The sequence below is a fragment of the Musa acuminata genome, chromosome BXJ1-9 (assembly GCF_036884655.1).
Source record: "Musa acuminata AAA Group cultivar baxijiao chromosome BXJ1-9, Cavendish_Baxijiao_AAA, whole genome shotgun sequence".
Taxonomy (NCBI): domain Eukaryota; kingdom Viridiplantae; phylum Streptophyta; class Magnoliopsida; order Zingiberales; family Musaceae; genus Musa; species Musa acuminata.
In genome coordinates, this window is record NC_088335.1 from 10,034,491 (window position 1) to 10,049,627 (window position 15,137).

Genomic DNA, 15,137 nt, shown 5'->3' on the forward strand with positions numbered 1-15,137 from the left:
ATGTTTATATTTCTAAGGTCCTCTAGAAATTACATGGAAGGTAGGAACAACAATGTCCTCTCACAATGCTGGAGACCAGCTTCCAAATTACATCCAAAACAAGTACTCTCTCTCTCTCTCTCTCTCTCTCTTAATCCCTATCTACGGGTTTAGGAAAGTGATAACATGTAGCACGTGCTTGGCACGTGGGAGGAGTGGGACCCACTGACGCACTGGGAAGTACCATTCACCTTCCGATCACGTACGCGCGAGTCGAGACAGGTGGCCGCTCTCGCTGCTCTTTCATTGGTCAAATTTCACAGGGCCCCGCATTTCCCCATCCTTCACACTCGGGTAAGAACTGACTCCCATTCACCCCCTGACGTCCGCAATCTTGATTGGTTCCCCTTATTGGGACCCACACGTCCCGAAGCGTTCACGAGACAAATGCCATGTTCTTTTAGAGAGAATTGCGTTTCACACGGAAATATTGTACACACAAATGTACCCACATGATCGTTACTGTAGGAATTTGCTGCCACTGAGTTGCGTGTCTGAGCCACCGCCCGGTTCACGATAAACACAACCACATGAAGATGACAACGGAGATAACAGAAAGCAGGGAGGGGAGTCGTTGCGGGCCGCACATGTGTCGAGTTCCCCACATCCCGAGTCCGCTCACGGCGCAGGTGAAGTCGCTCATCTCTCAACGAAGACGAAAGATCACTATTAAGTGGCATTTTCGGTGATCGGAAGCCACCGTCTCTCTCCCCTTTCATCTTCTTTTTGTTTCCTTCGATCTCTCAATGCAGTGATCGGAATCCACCGTCTCTCTCCCTTTTTATCTTCTTTTTGTTTCCTTCGATCTCTCAAATGGAATCCGTTCTTTTACCCGGCCGCACTCAAGCGATAAAGCATCCCTGTTCGTCCTTCTCTTCTCTTAGTTGTCGAAACAATGTTCGATTTCTCGCGTCGATGCCCTCCTCCACCCGCCGCCTCCGAGTCTTACGAAACGAGATGGGGTAACGTTCTTCTGTTTGGTAGGAAAAGTTTGGCAACCACTAATAGGACCGCAACGGCGTAGTAGCCCCATACGATGGGTCATGTTCATCCATTTTTAGTCCTTAAAGTTGGCATATTTAGGTACGATTTGGCAACTGTTTGCTAACATTGTTCGTCATGCCTCTTTGGTCTTTCTGGTCCGCCCCTGTGCGATCCATCCACTACCTTAGTGCTTAGAAGTGTCGGAATCAATCATCCCTGATCCTCTGAGCATTCGTTGCCTTCTTTAAATCTTAGAAAGATGACTTTGGCATCCGGGTTGGTTTGAGCGATCAACTCTCTAGCTATTTTTGACGTCATTATTTGTGAATTGAGGATTAAAACACGAGAAATTGTTGTAAATCTGATATAGTCAGAAACTTGAGGATTATTTGCAAGTCAGCTGTGAATAATGTGAAGCAATGGGTATCATTAGTTTGATCATTTTTAGCTGCCAATATTTATAATTTGTTCAATTGTTAAGTAATTTGTGGAGATATCTCACGGTCTCTTATGGCTATGAGAGATTAAAAAGGGTGCATTTTGCAAGACCATTGAGAAACTTTTGCATATTGACTTTTTTATTTGATGTAAAAAGGTGATCATCCAAAACGCTAAGATTTGTGGTATCAGCTGACTCAGAATCTTCATCCACCATTACTGGAATTGGCTGCTCTAGGATGATCTGGCTAATTTGTGCCTTTCCCACTTGACATTCAGCTGGTCGTGATGGTTTGATCGCTCAGTTTGATTCTGGATGCTTCTAATCAATCCCAATGAACTTGGCTGATTTCAGCCAGTCTTGCTCAATTTACCTATCCTATCTGACTTTTTAATGTTGTTAATTTTAAAAATTCTTCATGACGTGATTTCCCTAATATCATATTTCCAATCATGAATTTTGTGGTTGATGCAGAAATTCATTTCTTCTATCAATAGAAAATTGAGAGAAAGAATATTTAAGACATGACCTTATTGAACTTGATCAAATCTAACTTTTTCTTATGCTTTTTAAAGTGTAAGAATATTTTAAATGAGTTATTTTATCCTTCTGAATTTTGAAAACCATATAGCTTTCTCAGCATAGTGACAGAAATTCATTTTGTTTATGGTCCATGCTGCACCTTGGCTTGATTTTGCATTAATTATTTTGCAACTCCTTTCAGAGTTCCTTTTGTTTATGTAGTGGTTAGTTCATTTCTATCTGCCATATTTTCTATTCGACAGAACTCATGATATTTTCTTGATTTTCCTTGGTGGCCATGATGCTGGAACATGTTGAAAGAAATATTGATTGTAATGTATTCTGGCAAACTTTTTGCAGATTGAGATTTAGTAAAGCTAAAATTGCTTCAGGGTGGCAAAGGATAATCAGCAAGGCATGTCTTGATTCTTTGTTGCTTTCTTCACTTGTTGATTGAGATTTTCTTCTCTTTTTCCAAAACTATGACTATTGTTATCATTGGATTAGGTCAGAGAAAGATATATGGTTAAGCCTGGAAATGTTTTTGGCCATAGCGTTGAAGAATCTTTGGTAGAGGTATGCTGAACTTTTTGGTACATTGCTAGCAGACTTTCTTTGTTAATTTGGATGAATAATGTAGTAATAATCACAAGCATGTTGACACCCATTGTAGCAGGCAATTCAAAACTAAAGCTTGTATTATGGTAAGTTTCAGGCTATCTGCGTTCCTTTCTTGAGATATCAAGATGTGAATGTGCTGATAATATGAAGACATGAATCAGCATTGTTGCATTGTCTAATATTAACTAAGCATCCTATTCCTAAAGTACAAATCTCCTGTTCATATTGACAAGCTCTTCCTTCTTTTCCCTTTATGCCAAATAAACACAAATCGAGGCACAAGGTGAGGCATGCACCTCAATTAGAGAGGCATGTTTAATGCTAGAATTCATGAAAAAATATTTTGATCAAAGTAATTTATATTTATTTAACATTTAAAAACATTTAATAGACAATCAGCTTCTGGAAACAAATAAGTAAAGAATGCCGTTTGACAGCGTTTTCTATATTGAGTGATACAAACTGATTGAACATGAGATTGATGTACAGATTCCAGATCAAGGCTTACTGTTTGAATCTTGAAATATAGGCTTTTGCATATTTTGGTTGAAATGATCATGTTCCTACTGACTCACCTGCCGGTGTTAACGATCAGTTTGTCTTATATGTGAACAATGTTTAAGGACCAGTTTGTCTATTTATAAAATTTACTGGTTTGATTTGTGCAAAGACTCTTTATGGTTTTGGATAATGGTAGGATTGGTCTGGTGAGCCTTGAACTCAAGCCTAGGCAGTGTAGAGGAACATCTGAGTGTCCAGTGTTCCCTTCAACCTTCAGCATAGTAGAGTAGAGAAATGGAAGAACAGTGTTCTTTACTTCCCCTTTCTTTTTTCTTCTGTTGGCATAATCTGTTCATATATCAAAGGTAATAACCTATGTTATCACTCTGACCAAGGACCAATGCAACACAGGTAACAAGTAAATACTCTTTGCAGGATTGATGAATGGGAAAGAGGGAAATAATTGAGTAATCACAATCGCTAAACAGAAGTAGAAGATAAACAAACATACCAAAATCATGGATTACTGTTTTGGGTACCTGGCCTATGCAAGTCCAGTCCATTCTGGCATACCTTGTGAGAGGGGGAGAAGGCAGTGGGGAAGAAGAGTATGAGATGACGGAGGTAATGGAGAAGAGGGGAGACGATAGAGGATGTAGAAGAGAAGGAGAGTGCCGATCAATAGGGTTAGCAAGTGATGTGATAGCGAGGGGCAGCAGACATGGGCAGTGGCAGACATGCGCGGTGCGCGGTGGCAGACGTGTGCAATAGTGAATGACACTACAGAGGGGTGCAGAGTCTGTCGAGCTGTATGGGACTAGGCATGAGGTATTTGTGTTTTTACTAGACCAGGCTTACTAGACAGTAACCACTGTTTACTTACTAGACTGCCTAGTCTAGTCCAGTCTATGTATGACCTGATAAGATGCTAGAGCGCTATGTACGCTCCAATATGTACCGGTCCAGATGAAATGTCAAACAATGATCCAAATAAGCAATAATTGTCAGTTTGGTGGTTGGAAGAAAAGAGAAAATTAAAAGAAAAAGAGAGAAAAAGAAGGGTAGAAGAACAAGTACACAAAAGTAAAGAAGGGGACAAGGATATCCAGAAAAATGAAAAAATTTTGTAGTGTGGAATCATTTGTGATCAGTTTGTCTTTCTAAATGGAATTGATTCAGGACCATTTTAATGTATTCATCATTTGAATAAAGTTATTAGTTTAGGGGTCATTTTGTATATGTCTTAAGCCATCACTTGGTTTACATACCGTATTTTTCTACATTTATTACTTGAAAGTTGTATTATTCTACAAAGATAGAGAACTATCAATTAGATATATTGTCAAAAAGCCACACTAATTGCTTAGACAAACCTCGAAATTTATCTTCAAGGAAGAAAATGAATAGTTGATTTATGTGGATGTCACTGTATTGTTTTTCATATTTTTGTATTTTCATTTTCCTTTTGTACTAGGGGTCTACAACAGGGGGAAATGTATTGTAATTGCAAACCATAAAGTGAATGAGTGTATTTTGTTACACTAAATGAGTGTATTTTGTTACACTAAATGAGTGTATTTTGTTACACTAAATGAGTATATTTAGTTACACTAAATGTCAGATGATGGTTATTTATTATCCATGTGTGAGATGTACAGAGGTGCTTCATTTTTATCCTTGAGGGTGTTTTTGAGCTAGAGTGAGTTTGATAGTTATTTTTTTCAATTACCTTTTTCTACTAGTATCTTTTCATTCCTCTAATCTCAAATAAATTTTTTTTGTGCTTGTCCTCAATTTGTCTGAATCAGATTTGTTATTGGAACTTTTGGTTTAGCTATGATATTCTACATCAAGGTTGATTCAAATTTCAATTATTTGAATTTTGAATGAATACCAATGCAAGAAATCATACGACTTAAGACCATTTTAATATATATATATATATATATGTATATATATATACATACATGTATGTATATATATACATACATATATATATATATATACATATATATATATACAAATTTCAATTGCATAAATTTTGTTGGTCTAGAGGGTATTTTGTAAATGTTATAAGTTGCCACTTGGCAGAATCTCCAAAATTCACTTTTATTTCTTACTGAAGGAGAAAAAATGAGGTCAGTAAAGAAAAAAGATAAAAAAGTCAGAATTCAGTTTGATTGAAGATTCCATCTTTATAGAAAAGTTTTAGCTTTCTAGAAGATTATTTGCCAAGGCAAACATGGAAATTTATCTCCACCAAAGAAAGAAAATGATAAACCATTGATTTATCTAGATGTAATTATATTTTTCTTATTTTTGTATTTTTTTTTCTTATTGTACAAGTTTATATGAAAAGGGAAGTCGATCATAATTGAAGAATAAAGAATGAATGAGTGGAAATATATTCAATCACAATGTGAGGTCATATTTTGAGTCTTGATGGTACAAAGCCATCTTGCACATGTGAAATGTATGGAGGATTGAGATCTTCACCCCGGAGAGTTTCCCCTTGAGATGGAGTGATTTGTTAGTTATGTTCTTTATCATCTTTTCCTATTATTATCTCCCCCACTTTTTTCTTTTCCTTTATTATTGAACGAAAGCTCTCTGCTCATCGTGAACTTGTCTTACATCAGGAATCCTTCCAAAATGGTCGAACTGTCCTTTTGAATGGGACACTTTTAAAACAAAGAGCATTTGTGTCAAATCAGTTGATTAGAATAAAGATGGATCTGACAAGAACTTTGTACATGTAACAATATAAATATCTATGCCTTTCATGCTCGAGTGTTCTAAAATGGTAGATGGTGTAACTCATCTCATTGAACTCATGGACCCTTGCTTGAGGTGATGCACAAAACGAGTCTCAGTATGCTTCATGTCCTGTTATGCTTTTGATGAAAATGAAAACTAAAGTCCAGTGCATATTGATGTTAATACTAGCTACAAATTGTAAAAGATTAGATGCACTAAGCAACTAAGCACTTGTCAATTAACTAATCTTTCTCATTTCACTAAGGAGAATCCTTTGTTATTTTCTCCACATGTTGAGGACTTCTATGAAAATACAAATTCCATAAATACTGCAATGTTTTGTGCATTGTTTTGTATAGACTGAACCTCTTGATTACTACTATCATAATTTATATCCAAAATATATTTCAATATCAATCTGTAACATGACACTTACAAGTCAAGTTCTTTTGCGCAAACCACTTGTTATGGCTATTTCAAACATTTTAATATGATTCATATCTAAATACTTTTGAATCTATCGGAAAATAAAAAAGAACATATGCGTGGTTCCTTAGATGTTTCTAGAAGGGTAAAGTACTGAACCATGTTGGTTGAAACATGGGAAGTATTGGCTTGGACATGTTTTGGCACAATTTATATACCTCAAAATAGCTTGGTTCACCGCAACCCAAATTGTTCTGACTGACATGACAGTCCTTTTGGTGGAACACTCTTTTCTAGGTGGTAACAGTTTGCTGCCTCTGTGTTTGTACTAGAAGTTTATAACATTAGCAAAAGTAATACTTCTCGGTTGCCTTAGATCAAGCTGAGCACAACATTGAACGTTATTTTTGATGCATTAAGTGACAATGACTTGCTAAATGTTTTTCTTGTGATTACTAACATTGTTTGTAATTCCACAATAGGAGAAGGTTACACCAATGTTGGGGACTGATGTTCCATTGAAATATTCTCCTGGCATGGCCTTTCCGCTTGGAGCTTCAGAGGCTGAAAACGGAATTAACTTTGCTATATTTTCTCGACATGCTTCATGTGTCACACTTTGCTTGTCAAATTTTGGGAGGTAAAAAATACAACTCCTTTTGTTAAAAAAAATTCATGTTGTTTGTTCAATCTGCACAGTGGTTACAAAAAACTGTCTTCAGGCAAAAGTTACCGTATGTAGGTTTTGCATGAACATGATATTTATAGTTGCAAGTCACATGAGATATATGTACATTTAAAGATTATCAACTTTCTTTAATGTTCTAGCGATTTCTGTTTGCTGAGCTTTGCTTCCTTTTTCTTAGAACTTTTGCATACACTAAAATGTTCACTCCTGTAAAACCATTTAAAAAGCACATGAAATATATGTACATTATTTGCTAGAGTAGATCATGTGGAATTAGCTTTGCTATATTTTCTCAACGTGATTTGTTTGCCACACTTTGCTTGTCAATTTCTGGGTGGGAAACACTACAATTTCTTTTGTTAACAAAAGTTTTTGTTGTTTGATTTATTTTCATTTAATTCAGTGGTTAAAAAAAATCATCGTCATGCAAAAGTTGCTGTATGTAGGTTTTACATAGATCTAATATTTATAGTTGTAAGCGACATGAGACATATATACTTTAAAAATTGTCAACTTGCTTTAATGTTGTACCAATTTCTGTTTGCTGAGCTTTGCTTCCTTTTTCTTAGAACTTTAGTACTAGTACACTAAAATGTTCACTCCTCTAAAACCATTTCAAAATCTATTCTTCACATGCCACTCTGTTTTTGTTGTTTTCCTGCAGCCTGATTTGTTTGCAAGCATTACAATTGCTGTAACAATGCAATAACCCTTTCTAGCCTTGATATCTGTGGGTTAATTGCTTCTGTGTGATATGATGAAGATTTAGTTTTGTTGATTTTCTTATGATAGAAACTGCTGGATGTTGAAAGGCACACAATTGTACTCGCTGCAATGGTGATGGCAGACTCTAAAGAGAAACCGTAGTTTACAATCTTGTAGTTTACCATCTTGTCGACCAGTAGCCATGCTAAGCAGAAAAGGATAGCGCTTTGATTTGCTTGTGGAATATTCTACATATTTTTACTGTTGGACCATAAAAGCATAATTAATTTTCTTGGTGATGGATAACTTGGATGGCTTTCACTACTGAGTGGTAAGACCTTTAGAGATGCTAATCTTTTTCACAGCTAGGTTAGGAAGCATCGATAAGTTAAGGTTATTACGACTCATACGGTGCATCTTTGCTTGCCTTTAGAAATGATCTTGTTGGGGAAATTTTAGATACTCTGAAATATTCATAATCTCCTGTAGTATAATCTTCTCTTGGAAGCTCCCTCAAAATGTTGAGGCCATTGGTTTTGGTTGGATGTAGATGATGTAGATATGCGGTAGCAACACTGGCACATAACCAGTCTAGCATTTTGAACTTCTAAACATATTTATGTTTGCTACATTCCAAAGTTAAACTAGCCTTTTGGAGCATCCTGCTGAAGTGTACATGGAGAGATAAATCACATTTGGTCCACATCTTGAAGAAGATACATGAGCCTTCTAGTGTTATTCAGAGTTTTGTGTGCTGCAAGAGAAATGACTAAAGTGTCACTAAAAGTTTTTAGTATATTACCATAATGTTCTCAATTTCTCATGCTAAAGCCATAAATTTAAGTGATGTACATTAAAACTGTCATTCCATATCATCTGAAACTTCTCATTTTGAAGCAGGAAGGAATTTCAAAATGGGGCTGTATCTGTGACCCTATGGGGTTTAGTTATGTAATAAAAGACTCAGCCTTTAAGCAACTGAACCTAATTTGTCTGGTTCGTGTGCTCAAATTAAACTGATGTTTTAGGTTCTCCAATTGGCTTGTGTAAAAATTTGTGCTATGTTGTCCTTACCACTGACTGATAGTTGTATAGAAAGTTCTCACAAGAGAGAAAATGCAACAAGAAAAATCTGATGTTTCCAACTATCTGAGACCAGCTACATATATTATCTCGACCAATAAACCCTCTGAAGGCAGTATCTTTTGATAATTTACATACCTAAGATATCTGTGTCTTCCTATGAGTGTATTACAATCTCTCTTCTTAATTAATTCATCTAACCTGAATGATATTGTATGTCTTTTTTTGATATGTCCAAGTCAACAATTACCATCAGATGGCCAATATGGTTCGACACAAGGTTCGTTGTACCACAGTATACTGCTCGGTATGGGCGGTACATACCATTTTGACAGGGGACCAGCACAGATGGTACATCGGTATGCCTCCATATACTATGTGTTAGTACACTCAGTATGGCTCGGTACAGTTCGGTACTTATCATACCGACTGCTGGTCAGTACACTAGTATAGACCGATAAGACGAACCATTGTTCGACATACTGTCACACACACCAACTATTTCAGTGGGAAAAACAGAGTGTGAGACATGAAGAAAAAGGAAGAACCCGACCATCGATAGAGAACATTGATAGAACCCTGGATTGGGACTCCTGTTTTTGTGAATCTGGAGATGCCTTAGGTTTTCCTCGTTTGTCCAATGCAATTAAAGGCCTAATGGCCTGCATAGAAAATCTAAAGCTAGTTTGGACCTTTCCCTTAAACTAGTTGGCTAGTTCAATGATTAAAACAGATTGACTTGAAAAAAATAAAAAAAACTTAGGCACTGTACAATTGTACATACAAGGTGATAACCATACATCAGTCCTTGGTTCAGATTGTCTTACATGACTTTTCTTAATTTTACTATAGGATCTACCCATAATTTTCAGGAATGTTATTATTTCTTATTTTGCAAATCTTGTTATTATGAAATTTCTTTCATAGTATTTTCCTTTTTGATTTTTTTCACCTTTTTTCATATGTGCCTTTTCAACTTCCTAGCATTTCACTTATATAGCATGATTGTCATTCCAGATACTTAATGTCTAAGTTTCCCTGACTCATTACATGGATAACTATTGTGGGTGGTCTGAAAAGTGTCAATCTGGCTCATGCGTTATAAAAGCTGGTTGTGGAAAACTGTTCTATATATGCTTGACACATGCCTCAGCTTGTTAGATATTTGAACACCTGAAAAATACATGTGTTTAGGGATGGAGTTATCTCTGATGTCTATTATCACTGATGGTTATATTTTTGGCTGAAGCTTTCTATAATTTTTAGATAAATGCTGAATCTAGCAGTGCTTGCTTGATGGAAAGATTCTGCAAAAGTTGTTTAGATAGCCTTAATCCTTCATTACCTCATCAGTTTCCCAGCTTAAATCTATTGAATTTCTTGTGGTTGACTTTAGGATCCATGCATTATTTTCCTATGATTAAATTTTTTAAGTTACTTTCCAGTAGCCAATTACAAATTCATTTTCTTCAAAGATTGTGGCTTCTGTATTGTTTGAAAAGCTTATAATAACTTTTATCCTAACTTTTTGGTCCTGATGTCAGTTTGTTCAATCTTGTGCCATCAGGGAAAAGAGTCAGGAAATATGTGATGGGATGGTTGAGATTGCACTGGATCCTGAGAAGAATAAAACTGGGGATGTGTGGCACATTTGTGTTGAGGTTAGTACTGAAGTTCTGTAAATTGGTAGTTTGGGTTTGCAGATTTATTAATTTTCTTTATAAATTATAGTCTTGCTGTGTTGTCATGGCAAATGTCTCCATCATGAGGCAAATTGCTGAGAGATAGGTTAAGGTTGCAACTGTTGTAAACATGTTCTTTCTGCATGTAATTTCCTATAGATCTATATCCACAGGCAACAGCATTACAGAGTTTGTTTTCCTGTTTCATCACTCATCTTCTTGATAGCATCTTAATTATGGAGCATGAGATGACTCAGAATAATTGTAGTTATCGTTTCAGTACTGATGACACCATTGTCTGTCCATGAACTCCCTACAATTTATTTTGGTTGGGATTTAGGTTGTTCACAATGTCCCAACCATGAACTTATTTTCCATGTTTAGTCACATGATGTTACATTATGAGGAACTAAATTCTGGAAGTACCATATAGGCATATACTATATACTATATAGTATGTATACCCAATCAATTCTGTTCACAATGTTTTAGTTAGTTCAACATTACCAGACTCAATTTTGACTTATACTGACCAAACTTTCCCTTAATTTTGAACTGTTTCTGCTGCCTTTAATATGTCATGCACTTCGGCTTAATTTGTTCTGCATATATCATATATATTTTAATAGTTTATTTTTTGTTTGTTTCTTAGGGTTTATCAAGATCTGGCATTCTTTATGGATACCGAATTGATGGCCCTCATGAAAGGGAACAAGGGCATGGTTTTGACAACAGCATTGTTCTTCTTGACCCCTATGCAAAACTTGTTTCTGGTAGGAAATGGTTTGGGGATGTTGCAAATAAGATGTCCAAGTTTCTTGGAACTTATGACTTTGAAAGCATGCCTTTTGACTGGGGTCCTGATTACAAGCTGCCTAATATACCTGAGGTAAAACTAATAAGTAGAATCTATTCAAAGAGATGTGTTTTCTCATGCAACTATTCATCATTTTATGGTTTTGTTACTTATTCTGCAGACAGATCTTGTGATATACGAAATGAATGTTCGGGCATTTACAGCTGATGAATCAAGTGAATTGGATCCAGAAGTTCGTGGCAGCTATCTTGGTGTTATTGAAAAAGTAAATTCTGCTGTGTTTTCTTAATATTAAGAAATTATATGATTTACAATGGATAAATTAGTAGGTTATATTGATTATGCTTTTTTTCCTCAAATTGGTTAGACTTAACCTTGTAGATATTCACCTCAAGGATTGAAATATCATATCGTACCGGAGTTTCGACCTTCTCTCGGTATGGTATGGTATGGTATTGTATACCGAGCGATATAACGTTCGGTATATATATATAATTAAAAAAAAATGGTGATGTTGCCTCTCTCTCTTTATATATATAATCTTTTATTTATATATATAAATTTTTTAAAAAAGTGTGATGTCGCCTATATATATATATATATATATATATATATATATATATATATATATATATGTATGTATGTATGTATATATATATATATATGTATGTATGTATGTATGTACCGGTACGTATCGTCCAGTAGCGAGTGGTTCGTGTACCGGTACGTACCGCCCATACCAGGCGGCATCATTTGAAACTGTATACGTTGATTCACCTTATCATTTTATTTTGTTTTACTAAACTGCATTTTCGTTTTCAAAGCCATACTTATTATTTAGCAATTATAGTTAGTATTGTATCATTGTATCTAGGGTCATGATTTCAGGCCATAAAGAAATCTTTTGTATGCGTAGATGACATTATTCAAGGTTGAGGATTGCAGTATCGGGTACTGGACCCATGTTGGTCCATGATCAGATTGGTAAGGATTCATTCTGTACTGACTGACTGACACAGGATACAAGCATATAGCATGGTTCCAAGGGGGGAGGAAGAGTAGACAGAAGTACTGGGTGGAAGCAACACTAATTAGGGAGAAGGGGAGGGGCTGGGAACTTAGGGCACGGATGGAGTATGGGTGTGAGAGAGAGCTTATAATGAACCATGGCCGAAACCAAGCCAGTAAGCTTGGCTATAACCCAGTTGAACTTGTACCGGTAGGATTCTGGCAAGGGCCCCATGCTTCCTAAGTTAACATAAATATGATAAGAGTAATGGCACATATTTGGCATATTGCAAACCTCCATGCTGGCATTTATTGGCAATTAGCCATGATTGGGACAATGATTTCAAATAGACAAATACCATTCTATATTTATTTTTTTCTATGTTTTCTTTGGTTTATACCAGAAGGTATATGTGAGTATACTGCTCACTGCTCAGTACATTAATCTGGGGGATTACTGGAACTGGTACCTCAGTGACATTTAAAATCTTGGTTGGAACCAAGATTTTTCGCTCGGATGGCACTGAGGTTTCACAAGATGTACACAAGATGGCTAGTGTCAGCAAAAATATTTAGTAAAACTGCACTTCATGTTCCAGAAATTGTATTCCACTCAGATGGTCATTATTTTCCAGCATGGCATGTGTAGCATCAAAAAATAGTAGCCAAAGTTTTTAAATTGTTTACTTGCACTGTTGTAGAATATTTTTTTCTTGAGGTCCTTTATTATTTTACTGTTTATACTTTGGCATTCTTATCTCTTAACACCAGCCACCAAGCTAGAGAGTAATTCTTTGATAAAATTTCTTTGTAGATCCCACATTTATTGGAACTTGGAATCAATGCTGTGGAGCTCTTGCCAGTTTTTGAGTTTGATGAACTCGAATTTCAGAGGTACCCAAATCCCAGAGATCACATGGTAAAGTTTATATCCAGTTTGTGATTTAAGAATAGTTTGTTGTAGCAGCTACTTGAATCTATATCTCCTTTTTCCTCAATGATATAGTAGTGTTCAAACTGTTGATATCTTTTTTCAAGATTAACACCTGGGGCTACTCCACCTTAAACTTTTTTGCCCCCATGAGCCGATATGCTAGTGCTGGTGGTGGACCGTTGGTTGCTTCTCATGAGTTCAAACAGATGGTGAAAGCTTTGCACAATGCTGGCATTGAGGTGTTATAGAGTATCGTTTTCATTCAATTCCGAGACAATTTTTATGTCTCTATCTCTATTTAATTTCAACAGTAGTTTTTATTAGAATTTTTGATATTACAGGTCATTTTGGATGTTGTCTATAACCATACTAATGAAGCTAATGATCGTCATCCTTATACTTCTTCCTTTCGTGGTGTTGACAATAAGGTGATCATATAGGAAATTTTGATGTACACTAACACATTGGCATTTTACAATTAAAATGGATTACTTGTAAGCTATTATTATGCTTCATTTAATTGAAAGATCATGCAATCCAAATCCAATTTTCTCTGGATAGTGCATATGGATGTTATGTAAAATGATATAACTGGAGTTTGTGATTCTACAGGACTGGAAGAGGTTGGTCTGACCATCTGATTGACTAGCTGTGAGTTAGCAGTAGTGTGATTGAGAATGTTGGATTTGGGATGCACTGAGCATCATAAATAAATATTTGAAAATGAAGAAAAACATTTAAGATCTAAATGTGCATCAAGCTTGTAAAAGAAAAAAAAATATGATGCTTTAAATTTCTTGATCTGTCAATTGCTTTTGAAGGATTTATTTCTCTCTTAATTTTAACTTGTTCATGCATTTTCTTGTTTCAAAATTAGCACAAAGTTCTAAGGCCTCAAAAGAAAAAGCATCATTATTTGGATGGACAATTAGTATGGAGAGTGGTTGCACTTCTCTAGTAATTTGTTTTTTTGTCTTGTCTTGGAAAACTTATTTTCCTGTGTTATTAATAAATAAAGGAGTCAAATGCTTTTGTTTTGCATGTAGATAAAACAGGCAGTATCTCTTATATTTCTCGATACCTATGGAAATGATAGGTCCCATTATTTGCATTAGAAGGTTCTTGTTGTTCTTATTAACACTGGAGTGTTAACAACATGCAGAAGAATGTTTCGTGTTATGAGTCTTATGACCGATTTCAGTTGGGTTGGGATAAGATGGGTTGGGGTTAGCTGGTTCAAGTTTGGAACTCTTTATAAGTATTGACTTGCTAATTTGGCTTTTTGCTAATTTGGCTAAATCAATCATTGGTATTGACTTGCTGATCCAACCTACTGGAAAAAACTGAAAATCAGTCAATTCAATAGAAGCCTTCTTATGACTTTTAGAACTCAAAATGAGAACTGCAAATTAGATGACCATCGAAACTATACCAGAAATGGTTCAAAATTCCAAAAAGTTACTGACTTTACTAAATTTACCAAACTCAAAAAATTAAACTGTTTGAGAGAAGCCAAAATTGAAATGGAAACTGAAACTAAAATCCTTCGAATACTGAGTACATTGAAAGCATGTAGTAAGTACTAATTAGTAATTACCATCATATATGTGCATGCAAAACACAAATTTGCACTGCAAATGTTCACATCTATGATTTTGTTCAACAACTTGTTGGTTGTTTGTTAAATAATATATTAGTCCTTATCTTTTCTTCTGCTTTTAATTTTTATTTTATGCTTACAGGTTTATTACATGTTGGATCCCGATAATGGTGCTAAGTACTTGAATTTTTCAGGCTGTGGTAAATCCTTTAACTAAACACTTTTACTCTCCGGGATGCCTAGAATATAAGGCTGATATTTGTTCTTAGTTTTTCTTTAAAATTGGATGTCTTCTCAAATCATACCCTCTTGCAAAATGCTTTGTTTGGAT

General features: G+C 35.6%; 1 protein-coding gene across 2 annotated transcripts in view; it reads left to right on the forward strand.

Moving 5' to 3' along the window:
• Positions 1 to 550: 550 nt before the first annotated feature.
• LOC103997967 (isoamylase 3, chloroplastic) overlaps positions 551 to 15,137 on the forward strand; it is a 31,750-nt gene continuing 17,163 nt past the window's right edge. Inside the window, exons 1-11 of one of the 2 annotated variants that reach the window (XM_009419322.3) lie at positions 551 to 668; positions 2,345 to 2,399; positions 2,492 to 2,560; positions 6,772 to 6,929; positions 10,333 to 10,426; positions 11,100 to 11,336; positions 11,425 to 11,529; positions 13,087 to 13,191; positions 13,311 to 13,445; positions 13,548 to 13,634; positions 14,949 to 15,006. In XM_009419322.3, the coding sequence (XP_009417597.2) occupies positions 2,507 to 2,560; positions 6,772 to 6,929; positions 10,333 to 10,426; positions 11,100 to 11,336; positions 11,425 to 11,529; positions 13,087 to 13,191; positions 13,311 to 13,445; positions 13,548 to 13,634; positions 14,949 to 15,006 (1,033 nt within the window). In that variant the 5' untranslated portion in view covers positions 551 to 668; positions 2,345 to 2,399; positions 2,492 to 2,506. The other variant, XM_009419321.3, reaches the window with a different exon arrangement.